Below are 15,104 nucleotides of genomic sequence, written 5' to 3' on the forward strand. Positions count from 1 at the left end.
TCCATCATCTATTCTGTACACGAGAAAACATCAGTGCTATCCTTGGCCATGAACCTCATCTGTAAATCCATCTTAGTTACATTTTCATAAGTATCCAAAGAGGAAATGGATTTTAGTGATGTCAGCAGAGCTTAGGTTACACAGAAGGCCTTCTGAGCCATACAGTTGTTATTGGGTGAGACACTAAGGAATCTTTTAAAGCACTTAAAAAGAAAGGAAAGACTCATACTGGGAATCATTTTAGTCGAATCCCAAGTGGAGGCATATGGTAGAGATAATAACCACTGAAATTTGCTTCTTAAAGTTAAATATCGCTGGATGAGTCCATACAGAATTATGGTGACAAATCAGGAAAGCGATTGCCTTTTGGGTCAAAAGAGAACTTTATGAGGGATGGAAAAGTTCCATATCTTGCTGGGTGGTAGTTACACCGGCAGATACGTGTCAAGATTCCCCAAATGGGACATTTTAAATTTATGTATTTTACTAATTATAAATTATATTTCAGTTGAAAAGTAGATGTCAGAGTCTTGGGGAAGTCAACTTTAAAAACAAGAGATATCACGACTCAAGGAAGAGAGAGCAGCTGGTACAACCTCAACAGCAGATATCATTTCAATGAACCAATAACAAGAGAGGGAAGAACTGCCCTGGCTTCTCACGGTATCCACACTGACTGGCTCCAGTGCCACTTCAACAGACTGTCCCTCTTTTGACTGGCACTTTGGTTCCTACAGAGCCGAGTCAACTTGACTGCTGAATGGACGGACAGACGGACGGACGGACAGTATGGTTCAGGAAAGAGAGAGAACGGTCCTAAGAGTCATTAGGCACTGCTGACTGTCTTCAGGTAGGATTGCAGCAATTGATGCTGGGTCATCATCAGATTTGTTTTCCTGTGGGCGCATAGGGGTGATGCCTACGAGCACCAGCAGAGAGCGCGCCAGGAAGGAAAACAACCAACCAGTAAAGGAACAAGCAAACATAAGACTACTTTAAAAAGGCGGCCGGCCTCATGAAGGCTGATTCATCAGCAGCCTTTCCTTTGCAGAACGCTGAGGAGTGTTGGGGAATGGCACCTCCTGCAAGTGACTGGATCAACCCTAGCTCACCTACATACATGCAAAGCTACCCATCTAGAGGGATTAGGCTGCTTATTGTTTGCTTAGATTAACATGGATGCCTGACATATGGAAAACACTAGTAGATGCCACAAATAATTGGATAAATGGAATATTCTTTAGTCTGACAAGTGACCTCTGTGTCAAACCTTAACAATCCATGATTTTCTACACAAAACCAGAAAGTATTTTCCATGGTTTTAATCCAACAGTCTTAAAATGAAATTCCCTAAGAAGCACTGTATCAAGCCTATCTTAATTCTTCTTACTTCGTACCCTAGGCTAGGATTTTCTAGTGGAATTAGTTTAGTACAGAGAGATTTTTACTGACATTCTATGGCAACAAAACTTTCCTTGCAATCCTTGGAATCTAAATGGTCTGTACTAACCCTATAGGAACTATGGTCCTTTCCAGCACTTTGTAATCTGTTATTCAGAGTCTCTGTTTAAGCATAGTTCCCCAAAGGAACTTTCTGTCTCCAAAATCCTTTTCAAACCCCTTAAAGCAGCGGTTCTGAACCTGTGGGTCATGATCCTTTTGGGGGTTGAATGATCCTTTCACAGGGGTCACCTAAGACCACTGAAAAACACAGATATTTACAATTCATAACAGTAGCAAAATTGCAGTTATGAAGTAGCAACGAAAATAATTTTGTGGTTGGTGGTCAGCACTACTGTATTAAAGGGTCACAGCATTAGGCAAGTTGAGAACCACTGCCTTAAAGGAACTAGAAAGTTGCTAGCATACATACACAATCACACACACACACACACACACACACACACACACACACACACACACACACACAATCCTGCTCCAAGAGATTTTTATGTGTTATTTCTAAACAACACAATTCATCTTTGTTATACAGCCTCAACATCAATCATTAATTACCACTCCACATTTAAGACAAGGTCTCACTGCATAGCCCAGTCTGGCCTTAAGTTTGTCATATAGGAGCTGGAGATGGCTTAGATGGTAAAGTGGACCTGAATGCAGATTCTTAGCACCTCTATAAAAAGGCCAGACAGTGCTGCATGCCTGTAATGTCTGCACTTGGGAGGTGGAAGGCAGGAGGATCCACAGACTCGGCTCACCAGTCAGGCTAGCCCAGTTCGAGCTTCAGGTTCAGTGAGAGATCCTTCTCAAATATCAAGGTGAGAATAGTTGAAGAAATCACCTGATGTTGACCTCTGGTCTCTATACCATGTGCACACATATGCAAGTGTACCCACCTCGATCTCTCAACACATGAGCAGGAACACACACACACACACACACACACACACACACACACACACACACACACACAAACCTCAAAATCAAAAAACTTGTGATCCTCCTACCAGACTCCTAAGACCACCATCCAGTTACTGCCTGGGATTTTAACTATTTAGATAGAGCAGTGATAGTTTGCTACCTGTGTCTCCACTGATAAAAAGGAGCTAGTTGTTGAACATTAAGTATATTCTGAGAATAAATGTACAATAATAAACCATACGGTACTAAAAGGCTATCATTTTATATACTTTGAAAAGTATAGCACACAGGTTTGTATTAATTTGGTAAACACCAAATTCCCTCTTTCCTGCAAATACTACCCCAGTGTTTAGCTCAGAGGAGGAATGCCGGGCGTAGGGCTTTCAGTGCAAAGAGGAGCTGGATGTCAGGCTTCAAAAGGTCAAGTCACCCTCACTTCAAAGACAAACATAACTAACTTTTAAAGGCCTCCAAGTTTATGTTCTCCACGTTTATGTCCTCTGTTCGAAGAGAACCAGCAGGGACTGGTGTAACGGGGGAACCTGGAGCCTGCGATGGTGTTGACGACTGGCGGCTAGCACAGCAGACAGTGGAAAGTTGTTCAGGAGCGCAACCAGTGCTACAGCACAGGAAAAGGAAGCCCCAACAAGCACCTGCCACACTGCTCAGAAGAATGCTCATCGTCACCCCCCACCCACATGTGCACAGATCTGCTCATCTCCTATGCAAGAAGCAAGGCTGAGTCCTAAAGGGACTGTCACCAGTTTGTCACTTACCCATGTTTCTTTGACCTCTTCAGAGACCTCTGTTTCATCCTCCTGAAATGGAAAGAGGAGAAAAACAAAAGGATCATAGCCACAGACCTCTCTGAAAACAACAAGGTCAGTTCCTATCAATCACACTTCTTGGCATTTCAAACATGGGTAATGAAAACTGAAAGTCAAATAACGCTACTACTGCCAGTTTGAACAGCTGTCACAGGCAGGGGACTTAGGAACATCACTGTTGGTAAAAATGTATTTTTCAAAAAGCAAGACTTCATTTCACTCTGTCAAAAAGTCATCAGCCTATGGTCTGGGGATGCAGCTTATTGGTAAAGTGTTTGTTAGTCTAGTATGTGCAAGGCCTCGAGTTCAAGTCCCAGCACTGGCAAAAACAAAACACTATCAATTTAGTCCTAAGACAGGGCAATGCATCTTTGCTAAAAGATAATTTGTAATGAGTAACCACTACTCTTACATTTCTTGTCTTGCTGAATAGCTTTATCTAATTTTCAATGGGTCATTATGAACCAGGGGCCTCTGGTTTAGGATATTGGTTACTTGGTTTAAAAAATGCCAGTAGCAGGCTTGAATGAGAAGGTTAGAAGCAGCTATGAAGGGAGTGCATTGAAGTACTGTGTGTGTTTGTGCTTAGTAAGCACTGGTGACCTGTTCTCTATTTGATCCTTTTCCTCCAGAAAGGTAAAACTGAGTCCGATTAAACCTGTGTCAATTTACAGATTTTAAGTCCTTTAAAAATTTTTTTAAAACTTTTCAAAAAAAAAAAAAAAGAAGAACATATTTATTCACTTTACATGCATGAATGTTTTGCCTGTATGCAAGTATATGCACATGTGTGTGCCTGTTGGATCCCTGGAACCGGGGTTACAGATGGCAGTTAGTCACCATGTGGGTGCTGAGAACTGTACCCAATTCTTCTGAAGGAATGAGTGCTCTTAACCACTGAGCCATCTCTCCAGCCCCTCCCTTCAAAATTCTTATCACCCTAAAATAGTTCAATCTTAGCTTAAAGGTAGTATTAAGATATTGCCAACTACATGATTTTCAGGGACTACTAGAGAGGACAGCTAAAATTTGCCAAATTTATCCACTTGCTTACATGCTAGCTGCAAAACTCCAGCTTTCAAAAGTCTTTATCAGTTACAGTGTCTACTTTGTGCCCAGTACTGCTCTAGGTACTTAGCAGAAACATTTCAAATGAGTCCCACACTCATGGAGTCTTCTGTTTTTCTTAGTAAAAGTTCTTTGCCATCTCTCTGAGAGTCATGGCACTACACGGGCTCTTTCTTTTGACCTCAACAAGGAGGCTGGCAGCCACAGGTGATAGGGTGTGCCCTGTTCAGACCAATGTACTTACGTCATTTGTCCAGAAGTTAATGCCTGTGCCTCTTCGCCTGTCCTTAGGTCGCCTCCTCTCTCGGATAGACAGCCTGTTAGAGGACTGATCATCCACATCAGCTCCTTCTTTCTCTATCCAAAGATAACACAGAATGTGGATCTTAAAACCTGGGCCATGAACACTGAGCAATGGCTTCTGAAACTATACATACCATTCTTGTCCATTTCCTTTGTAGCTGTGGTGTCTGAGGTGGTCTCTGAATTCTCAGAATCACGGTCTGAAGCTCTACTTGTCCGGAGTAGATGAGAACTAGTGTAGAGTAAGGGTCTTGATGCAGAAGGAGACACCGGTGTTGTGGGTTTGTCTGGTTCAGTTGCACACCTTAGGCGATGATAGATAGGCTGGAAATAATCCACAGGATGAGATATTAGTGGTCAAGTTCAATCAAAGGATAGAGAGAGTAGGCTTCTTCAGAATAGACCTTTTCAGTATGAAGGAGACTTAGTAACAGTTGATGTTCAATCAGCATCTATCAGCTGAATTAGAGTTAGTAAGCAGTCAGGAACTAATAGTTTCTGGAGTCCTCCTCTGAGGATACCATTATGATCACAGCAGTTAAGACAAACTGTTCCAAAAATGACCAAAGAGCACTGTAACTGAAGTTTTTCTGTGTCCCACCCAGTCCTAAGCCGCTCAGATCCAAGTAAACACACAGAGGCTTTTATTAATTATAACTACATGGTCATGGTTCAAGCCTTTTCCTAGCTAGCTCTTATATGTTAAATTAACCCATTTCTATGAATCTGTTTTGCCACATGTTCTGTGGCTTACTGGTCTGCTGGCATGTTGCTCCTTGGGCAGCAGGCTGGCGTCTCCTCCACTCAGCCTTCCTCTCCCAGAATCCTCCTTGTCTGCTTATCCTGCCTATATTTCCTGCCTGGCTACTGGTCAATCAGCGTTTTATTAAACCAGTGTATAAAAGCATTATCCCACAGCATTTCCCCTTTCTGTTTAATTACAAAGGAAGGTTTTAACTTTAACATAGTAAAATTAATTTAAAAAAAACATAAATAAGAATAATGGGTTAATTTAAATGTAAGAGCTAGTCAGTAATTAGCCTGAGCTAATGGCCATACAGTTATAATTAACATACGCTTCTGAGTATATTTTATAAGCGGGCCACAGGATTGTGGGTGCCGGGCAGATCAGAGAAACTTTCAGCTACAGGGCACTAAATACCTCAGTGTTAATAAAAGTTCTTTTGACCTTGAAAATGGGAAAAGCAATGCTGATTTTGAGATGAGGTGCTCAGTGACAGGGTACACAGGAAATAAAAAGCTCAGGTGTGAAGAAGCAAGAGCGTGGCAATGCCCTGAGGACAGAGCAAACGTGACCATTCCAGCACTGTCTGAACACTCCACCAACACGACCACGACCCACAGAGAGCCCATTTCATGTTCTGGGCATCAAAGCCCCGGGCCTGGCACACGCTAGGCAAGGCTGTACCACCAAACTACTTTCCCACTTCCCTGAGGCTTTTTAAAATTTCTATTTTACCCTTCCAATTTTTTTCTGAGAGTTAAAACACAGAACAATGAGCCTTAACTTAATTAACTGCAGATTCTTCAAGATATAAATTCTTACTATAAATTAAGTTCACAATGTAGAGGTCACATACGTTTAATTGATAAGCCATAAAGACAGAACCAATGAGGTTGGCAAGTTTTGGGGTTAGAGAGAACTTGGCTTAAAGCCTACTTCTGCAGGTAGCAGCTGTGTGACCTTGAATAAGTTAACTTCTTTGAGCCTCAGCATCCTCATATGTAAAACAGGGGTAAACCATCCTCAGGCAGGATGCTGAGCATTTAGATAATGTGTTAGGGACCTGAACACTATCTGGAAACCAGTACTCAGTAATAACTTTTTTTTTTTTTTTTGGTTTGGTTTTTTGAGACAGGGTTTCTCTGTGTAGTCCTAGCTGTCCTGGAACTCACTCCATAGACCAGGCTGGCCTCGAACTCACAGAGATCCACCTGCCTCTGCCTCCTGAGTGCTGGAATTAAAGGTGTGCACCACCATCTAGCTAGTAAATAATAACTTACTAAAACAAACAAAATGCACAATAATACCAAAATGCACGATGATAAATATCCATAATACTTATCAGGCTACATTGGGACACTTTTGAGAGAAGGAATGGTAATGATAATTATAGGGACAACAGATACAACTGAAATTGGGAGTATGCTTGCCCTAAGTATGCCCTTGGCCCTCTCTGTGAATACCACTTCAACCAGAGACACATGCCCACACAGACAGTGACTCCTAGGACTGCTTCGAAGGGGTGTGGAAAACAACACACCAGTGTTGAACAAGCTGGAAAGTCAGATTGCCTGTGTTCAAATCCTCACTGGCCTACTCCTCCATGTGTACAGTGTAAGGTAAATTACTCAGCCTGTGAGACTCAACTTCCTCATCTATAAAATAGGAATAATAAAATCCATGTTAGAGGAGTATCCTGAGTATAAATCAGTTAATATATATGAAATGCTTAAAACAGTATCTGCCATCAAAACAGGCCTTATTTGCACCTTATACTATATTCTCTCTTTATAGAACAGTAAGACATTCCCTCAAAAGCATTCGTTAACTCTCAGAGGAGAAAAGTGATCACTTAAAGAACTGAAATCCTGAAGGTGGTGGTGCACACCTTTAATCCCATCACTCAGAGGCAGAGCCAGGCGGATTTCTGTGAGTTCAAGGCCAGCCTGGTCTACAAAGTGAATTCCAGGAAGGCACCAAAGCTACACAGAAAAACTCTGTCTCAAAAAAACCAAAAAAAAAAAAAAAAAGAAAAGAAAAAGAAAAAGAAAAAAAAAAAGAAAAAGAAAAAGAACCGAAATCTTTTGGATTTTTTTCAGCCACATAGGTCTACACTGAAGATAGCTATACACACAGAATGTCTTAGGAACGGTTCACTGAAGCAAGGCAGACCAGTACTTAAACCACCACTGATGAAGGGCCACCAATTCTGTTACTTGTGGTGTAGAGCATGCGAGCAAAAAGAGCTCACCTCTTCCTCCAGACCCCGGCCCCAAGGTTGCTGGCCCTCTCCAGTGTCCTTTGTCGGTGCAGCCGATGGCTCCTGCTTCTTGGCACTCCCTTCAAGCCCCCCAGGGTCTTCAAGCTTCTCACCAGGCTGCTCCTGGGCTTGCCTCTCTGCCCTCGACCTGCTGAAAGTCTTTTCTGCTTCTTGAAGGTCTGTTAGGGTAACACCCTGGGGAATATCAAATGGTAAAGACAGTTTCACACTAACACACAGCATTCTCGAGCAGGGAAACTGCCCCCAAACAACCAATTGCCGCTCCCAAGAGGCAACAGAAGGCCATTTCTAGAAACACACGCTTAAAATAAGCACCACAGTGTGCAGAGAACTCAGACCTAAATCTACATAAACTCTGAACTAGTACTTTAGCTTTCTCAATGTGATCTTCCAAAAATAGGTCAACAGTGATATCCGCTGTTACAGATGTATTTGGCCCATAGCAAATTGTGCTCAATTATTTGACTCTGCTTTACCCTCTTCCAAGATGAAATGGTTACCATCTTATTCCCTGAACAGTAAATACTGGAAAAACCAAATTTTAAAAACTTGGTTCAAAAAGGTAAAAATTCATAGTTAGGCTAAAACAATAAAACTTCCTGAAACACTGTATTGGCTCTCCCTCTACCATCACTTCCTGCGTAACTCTGGGAATCACACAGAGATGTCTGACAGCTAATGTTCCCCCCCCCCTCCCCGAGATCATTGGAGCAGCAGGACAGAAGCAAAGCAAATGATAGAGACTTGGAGCAGGACAGCACTGAGAAGAGGTTACATTCTCAGAGGAGGCACGTCCCGGAGCCAAAAGGCAGCCACTGAGTACTAACTCCATAACTTCCTTCTTACTTTATAAAATTATGTGTATAGACATGTCCTTGTGTGGGTACACAAGTATACCTTGTGTGGTGGTCAGAAGATGGTGCCAGGTCCCCTGAAGCTGGAGTTATAGGCAGTTGCTGGTGACCTGACAACGTGGGGTCAGAAAGCACCTTCACTGCAGGACTCTCTCCAGCCTCAAAAAATTTTAACTATTCACAATTTATTCATTCTTTTAAATTACTAATGTCTTTAAGCAATTAAATTACAGAGGCAAGTGAAGTGATTCCTTTCAAGAAACTTTCTTCGATCATTGAATTTTAAGTTATAAGTATGTGTGTAAGCCTGCTTGAGTTGATGTGTACCATGTGCATACAAAAGCCTGCAAAGCCCAGAAGAGGGCGTTGGATCCCCTGGAACTGGATTACAGGTAGTTGTAAGTTGTGTAGACACTAGGAACTGAACCCAGGTCCTCTGCAAGAGCAGGAAGTGCTCTTAACTGCTGAACTAGCAATCCAGCACCCTTTTCAAGAAACTTAATCTAGCAGAAATTACATAGAAAATAGATGATCATCATAAGATATAGTGCACATATTAAGATAAAAACACCAGGACATGGAAAGACAGCCCAGGGGATAAATGAGTGAGAGGACCAGAGTCTGGATCCCTAAGCCCATGTAAAAACACACCTATGGAGAGAAGGGAAGGGGCGCCTGGAGATTGCCCACAAGCTTGATGAACTAGTTTGCCTGGTGTGCTCAGTGGTGCACAAGGGACCCTGCCTCAAACCAGAAGGCAATGAAGTTGTGCCCTGACTTCAAACGGTGCTGCTCTGGAAGGCTGTGAGGGGTAAAAGGCACTATAGCTGAAGGGAGCCTGTCCAGAGACTCCAGAGAGGCTGGAGATGATGCAGGTGTCTGTCAGCAGTTCAGCAAAGGTGAAGGGAGTGGGAGAAGGAGGCCAGGGAAACAGAAGGAAGCAGGCAGAGGCTGGATCACTCCCCACATGAAGGACCTGGACAATTACTTTATGGATAATTTTTCTTTAGGGGACCCAAGGTCCCTTTGGGAATCTAACAAAATATTTTCAGAAGTCATGTACACATTTTGAGGAGGCTGAAGATCCTTCCTAGTTCTGATGTGGACCTTGGCTCTCTACTGAGTCTTTTGATACAAGATTTTTTTTTTTTTTTTTTTTTTTTTTTAAGAAACAGTCTTTATTTAGCCTCTGTTTAGCCTAGGCTGACTTCTAAGTCACTATACAGTTGAGGCTAGCCTTGAATTCCTGCTTCTACTATCTCTACCTTCCAAGTGCTGGGATTATAGGCATGGTTTTATTATAAGATACTTAATATGTCTTTGGCTCTTCCTCTTTTAACTATGTGTCATTCTCCAACTACCTTTTTCTGTTACTTCATAAATAAATTTAAAACCACTTAAGAGTAGTCTATATTCCCCCACCATTATTTCTCACTCATTGATATACTCAATTACACATTTATATGCATATATATTCTGATTATTTATCTACTGTATACAGACGGAAAAGATGATAATAGAAATGTAATCAGTGGGCTATTGAAATGGTCCGGTAAAGGCACATGCCACCAAGCCTGAAGATCTGAGTTTGACATGTGGGACCCACGTGGTAGAAGGAGAGAACTGACTTCCACAAGTTATCCCCTGACTTCCACATGTGTGCCATTCTACAGTAAAGAAATTAAAATGTAAAAAAATTTAGTCAGTCATCTACTTCACATTCACTAGAGTGAATTAAAAATCCCAAAACTATAAAAGAAATATTGAGAGAGAGCTGGAGAAATGAGGATGCTTGTGGATGCTGACAGGAGTGGGAAGCAAGGCGGCTATTATGAGACTAGTACAGCAACTCCTCGGTATTAAAAACAGGATTAGCGCCAGGCGGCGGTGGCGGCGGCGGTGGTGGTGGCAGTGGCGCACAACTTTAATCCCAGCATTTGGGAGGCAGAGGCAGGCGGATCTCTGTGAGTTCCAGGCTAGCCTCATTTAACAATGTAATGTAAGTTGCTAGTCCTTGAAAGTTATTATTACCAACTAATTAGGATATAAAGAAATGCAAGTTAGTAGTTAGTCATTACAATCAAACTTGTAGTCAGTTATGTTTTCAAGGTCAAACAGATATATTTTAGATAGACAAGTCATCTTCAAACACTTCAGAGATCTACAGAATATGGCATCCAAGATGTTTTAACAACAAAGATTGTTTTTTATGACTATGAGATATGTCTGTTCCTGGCAGCACCATTCTATTTCAGAGAAGATGATAGGCATCAAAGAAACTCCATATAGAGTTTACTTTCTTTGTGGCAAAAGTTAACCACTAGGCAAGAAAGTGCCCTTGCCTCAACTGCTGACAGTATGCTGTCCAAATAGATTAGCAGGACACAAAAGAAAGGACTGCTGAACCTTGCCAAGGCAAGGTAGGAAGGTCCTTTAGAAAATCCTGCTTCACAGATGAATCTGTCAGATATGCTAGGCCTGTAGGCCGAAGATGGATGCCCCAACGTTGCAGAGGAACCTCAGGTGACTGTCCAGGCAGCCAGCTGTCTTTGTCATTTCTCACATATTTTGGAAGTCACTTGTTTGCACTTCCTGCTTTCTCAGTAAATATTATTTCCTTCTTGGTTCTCTGAGGGAGTTGAAGATTAGATAGTTATAGTTTTCCTTGTTAACAAATTCAGAAAAGAAACTCACTAAAGAGGTATAAAGTGTATAAGTTTGAAAGATATCAAAAGACAGTTTAGTGTTGGTAGTACAAGTTAGGATAGAATGTGAATTAGGTACATTTTGGACTCATCAAAATAGGATAAATAATGGAGTATTTTCTCTGAATTTTTCAAATGTTAATGGACTGGACATTGTTAATGTAATTCTTGATTGCATGTATTGTATATACTTATTGTTTTTATTGTATATAGTTTTTCTTAGATTATTTATAACCTTTTATTATCTTCTAATAAAAGGGGAAATGTGGTGATATATTGTGTACCCTAATAAAATTTGCCTGATGATCAGAGAACAGAACAAGCCACTAGACTAAACATAGAGGCCAGGCAGTGGTGGCGCACATCTTTAATTCTAGCACTTGGGAGGCAGAGATCTGTCTGGATCTCTGTGAGTTCAAAGCCACCCTGGACTACATGATATTGACTCAGTCTGGGAGAGAAAACAGAGCCAGGCAGTGGTGGCTCACACCTTTAATCCTAGTACTGGGAAGCACACACACCTTTAATCCGTGAAGTGATGGCAGGGTGGAGAAAGGTATATAATGCCGTGAGGAGACAGGAACTAAAGGCTTTTCGGCAGAAGCATCCCTTTCAGCTAGAGGCTTTTTTGGCTGGAGACTTTCGGGTGAGGACTAAGAGGATTTCAGTCAGAGGATTCATGAAATTGGTGAGGTGAGATGTGGCTTGTTCCTTTGTATCTCTGATCTTTCAGCATTTATCCCAATATCTGGTACCGGTTTTTTTATTAAAAGACCATTTTAGAATTCATGTTACAACAAAGTGAGTTTCAGAACAGCAAGGACTGAGCAGAGAAACCCTGTCTTAAAAAAAAAAAAGAAAGGATTCTCATACAAGCCAGCAATATTTCTATGCATATACTTCAAAGGAGTGAAAGCAGGGTCTGGAGACACGTGGACAGCCGTTTGCACAGTGGTATGTGTCTACTAAAAGGTGGATGATAAACAAATTGTGGCATATAATACAGCCTTAAAAAATAAAATGATGCCATATGGACAACGTGAATGAACCCTAGCATTGTGTTATAAGAAACAAGCCAAACAAGTGAGACACATGGTATATGGTTTCATTTCTGTGAGATTCACAAAGTAGTCAAATTCACAGAGATAGAAAACAGAACACTGCTTGCTTGCATAGGGTGATTACATAATGAATACAGAGTTTCAGTTTGGAAAAGATAAAGAATGTTCTGGAGCTCCATGGACAGTGGTGATGGGAATTAATAACTCTGAACTATAAACTTTAAAAAAATGGAGGAATGGGTAACTTTTTTAATGTATGTTGATGAGAATAAAAAACAGTCCTGGGTTTCATGGAAGATGGATTCTATGGGAAGAACAGATACCCACTCATCAAGCAAAAGTACAGGCAGAATACCTGACCCATTCTGGGAGGCTTGGGAAAGACAGAAGCAATCTTTTGCTGCTATGTATAATGTTCCCAGTCATCAACTCTCCTTCTTGACTTCTGCACCATCTAAATAAAACCGCTGAGTGCATCCTTTCTGATTGACATTGATTTCTTGTTCATTTCAAATGCCACTGCTGTTTTCTGGTTTTCTTTTATTTCTTTGGATGTTCCTTTTCATTCTGCTACATGGGCTTTCCTGGCCTCCTTCAATACCATACTCATAGCCTTTCCTCCACACTCATGGCCATTACAGCCTGAGGTCATGCCCTTGACATTTTCAGGTGGGACAACTATAAACAGCTTCCTAACTAATCTGGTTTCCTGGCTTGGCAAACATCCTCTACCTACCATCTCTGTAAGACAGTGTGAGCTTAAACTGCTTTCATTCTCCCGTAAAAGACACTTTCTGTAACTGAAATGTTTGTGATCTTATGGTTTCTAGAGTACCCTGAGCTTTCAACTATCACTGTTATCTACTTTCAGGACATTTTCATCACCCCCAAAAGAAACCACACCCACTAACCAGTCTCTTCCCATTCTTCTTCCTGCTGCCCTGAGCATTAATCAATTCCCTCTCCCTTCTCTCTGGATGAGCCATTTTGGATATATTACACAATGGACTCATATAACAAGTGGGCTCTTTGTGCCTGGATTGTTTCACTTGGAATGTTTTCTCCAAATTCATCCATGTTGTTAGCTGTAACTACTTCAATTTTTTAATTTACGTGTATGTCTGTTTATGTATGTGTATGCAGGTGCCCAAGGGAGGCCAGGCAAGGCTGCTGGATCCCCTGGAGCTGGGGGTATAAGCAGTTGTGAGCCACCTGATGTGAGTGCTGGGGACTGAACTCTGATCCTTTGCAAGAGTTGCAAGTGCTAACTGCTGAAGGCCCTATAACATCACTTTTTAATTCCAAATAATACTTCACTGTATGGACATGGCATATTTTGTTCATTCACTGGTTAATGAACATATACTTATAACAGGATAGTCCTGCTTATTACGGAATACATTACTGGGTTGGTTCTATTTTTTGGCTATTATGAATAATTCTGTTATATAATTCTCTATACAAGTTTTGAAGTGAGAATATGTTTTCATGTATTTATCTAAGAGTGTAGACTGTGTGTACTGAGTCAAATGGAAACTATATCTATGTTTAACATTTTTCAAACTGTTATCAATTTCTTTAGAGATTCCTCATGTGTGGAGGGCTATGAGGCTTCTTAAAGTTCATAAGCAAAGCTGGGGGAAGGGAGGTGAGGTGGGCAGAGACAGCTGGAAATTTGATTCTATACAGCACGGCCTTAGACACGGTGACAGGCTAATGACGCGGCTGGAATGAAGTCACTCACTGTCGTCCTTCCCCTGGCAGGCAGAGAGACAGAACTGCAGTGCGGGGAGGAATGCTTACCTGGGTAGACCGTCGCGTCTGCCGAGCTTGTCTGGAGCGCGCTTTCCGTAACGACTCTGCCTCCTCATCCCGTACAGGAGTCAGATACGACCTAGGGAAGACAGGGAACAGCAGGGAACACCGTTGCTGCCTGCACTGCAGGAACGGAAAGGCACTGCACACACCACAGGGGTTCATTCCCACATGCTGGAAAGAAGTGTTGCTCAAGGTCAAGATGGCAAGGTTGCTATCTGCCATCAGTAAATGCTGCAAACCTGACACCGCTCACACAGCAGCGCGCCATCTGAAAAGAGAGAATTGCGTCGTTTTCCTTCCTGGCCTGTGCTGACACTTTTTCTTTTCTTGTAGGCCATGCTAAAGAGAGGTGGTGACAGCAAGTGTCCGTTCTCTGTCCCTGCTCTCAGCACTCGACCACTAGAAGGGCTGCTGGCTGTAAAATTCCTTTAGACACCACTCATCAAATTCAACTAGAACTTTCTATTCTTACAGAAATCAGGCTAAGGCTTTGCACGCACTGATGCATGGGTCCACTTGTTCACATGGAGATTAGAGACTGCTGTCAAGTGTCTTCATCGTTCTGGGTGTGTGCGCACGGGTGAACATTAATGTGTACAAATGCAGACGTGCACACCTCACTGTGCACACATACCACACACAGCACATGGAGAGAGGTTAGAGGACAGCTCCGAACACCATCCCTTACCTTTACCTTATTTGACACAGGCCATTAGTCTCCACCTCCCATCTCCCCCCAGGACCACCTGGATGACAGATGAGCTGCTCTGTGAGTTGTGGGGGTGTGAGCACGGTTCCTCACACTTGTGTGGTGAACACTTTTACTCATGGAGTCATCTCCCTAGCCCGTCTGTATGATTTTTTTGAAACAAAGTCTGACTGAAACTGGAGCTCACTGATGTGGCTAGACTGGCTGACCAGTAAGATGTGCCAAACCTCCTCTCCCTGCATCCCCAGTGACGAGATTACAGTAGCGTGCTAACACAGCCTTTTGTGGGGGGGCTGGGGGTCAACCCAGGTCCTCATGCTTCTATAGAAAAATCAGATTGATTTTTAGTGA

The 15,104-nt window shown here is 42.2% G+C and overlaps 1 protein-coding gene across 14 annotated transcripts in view; it reads right to left on the bottom strand.

Moving 5' to 3' along the window:
- Ppp1r12b (protein phosphatase 1 regulatory subunit 12B) overlaps nt 1-15,104 on the bottom strand; it is a 213,777-nt gene that overhangs the window by 77,053 nt on the left and 121,620 nt on the right. For 12 of the 14 annotated variants that reach the window (XR_013043272.1, XR_013043274.1, XR_013043273.1 and 9 more), the window contains 5 exons: nt 14,030-14,120; nt 7,577-7,780; nt 4,715-4,904; nt 4,522-4,634; nt 3,159-3,200 (listed from right to left, as the gene is read on the bottom strand). Coding sequence is in view for 7 of the 14 variants with exons in the window: in XM_006982456.3 (XP_006982518.1) it covers nt 3,159-3,200; nt 4,522-4,634; nt 4,715-4,904; nt 7,577-7,780; nt 14,030-14,120 (640 nt within the window). In the remaining 7 variants the exon portion in view is untranslated. Of the gene's footprint in view, nt 1-3,158; nt 3,201-4,521; nt 4,635-4,714; nt 4,905-7,576; nt 7,781-14,029; nt 14,121-15,104 lie in introns of those variants that run through there. The other 2 variants (XR_013043275.1, XR_013043277.1) reach the window with 2 other exon arrangements.

The sequence above is a fragment of the Peromyscus maniculatus genome, chromosome 11, assembly GCF_049852395.1.
Source record: "Peromyscus maniculatus bairdii isolate BWxNUB_F1_BW_parent chromosome 11, HU_Pman_BW_mat_3.1, whole genome shotgun sequence".
Lineage (NCBI taxonomy): Eukaryota > Metazoa > Chordata > Mammalia > Rodentia > Cricetidae > Peromyscus > Peromyscus maniculatus.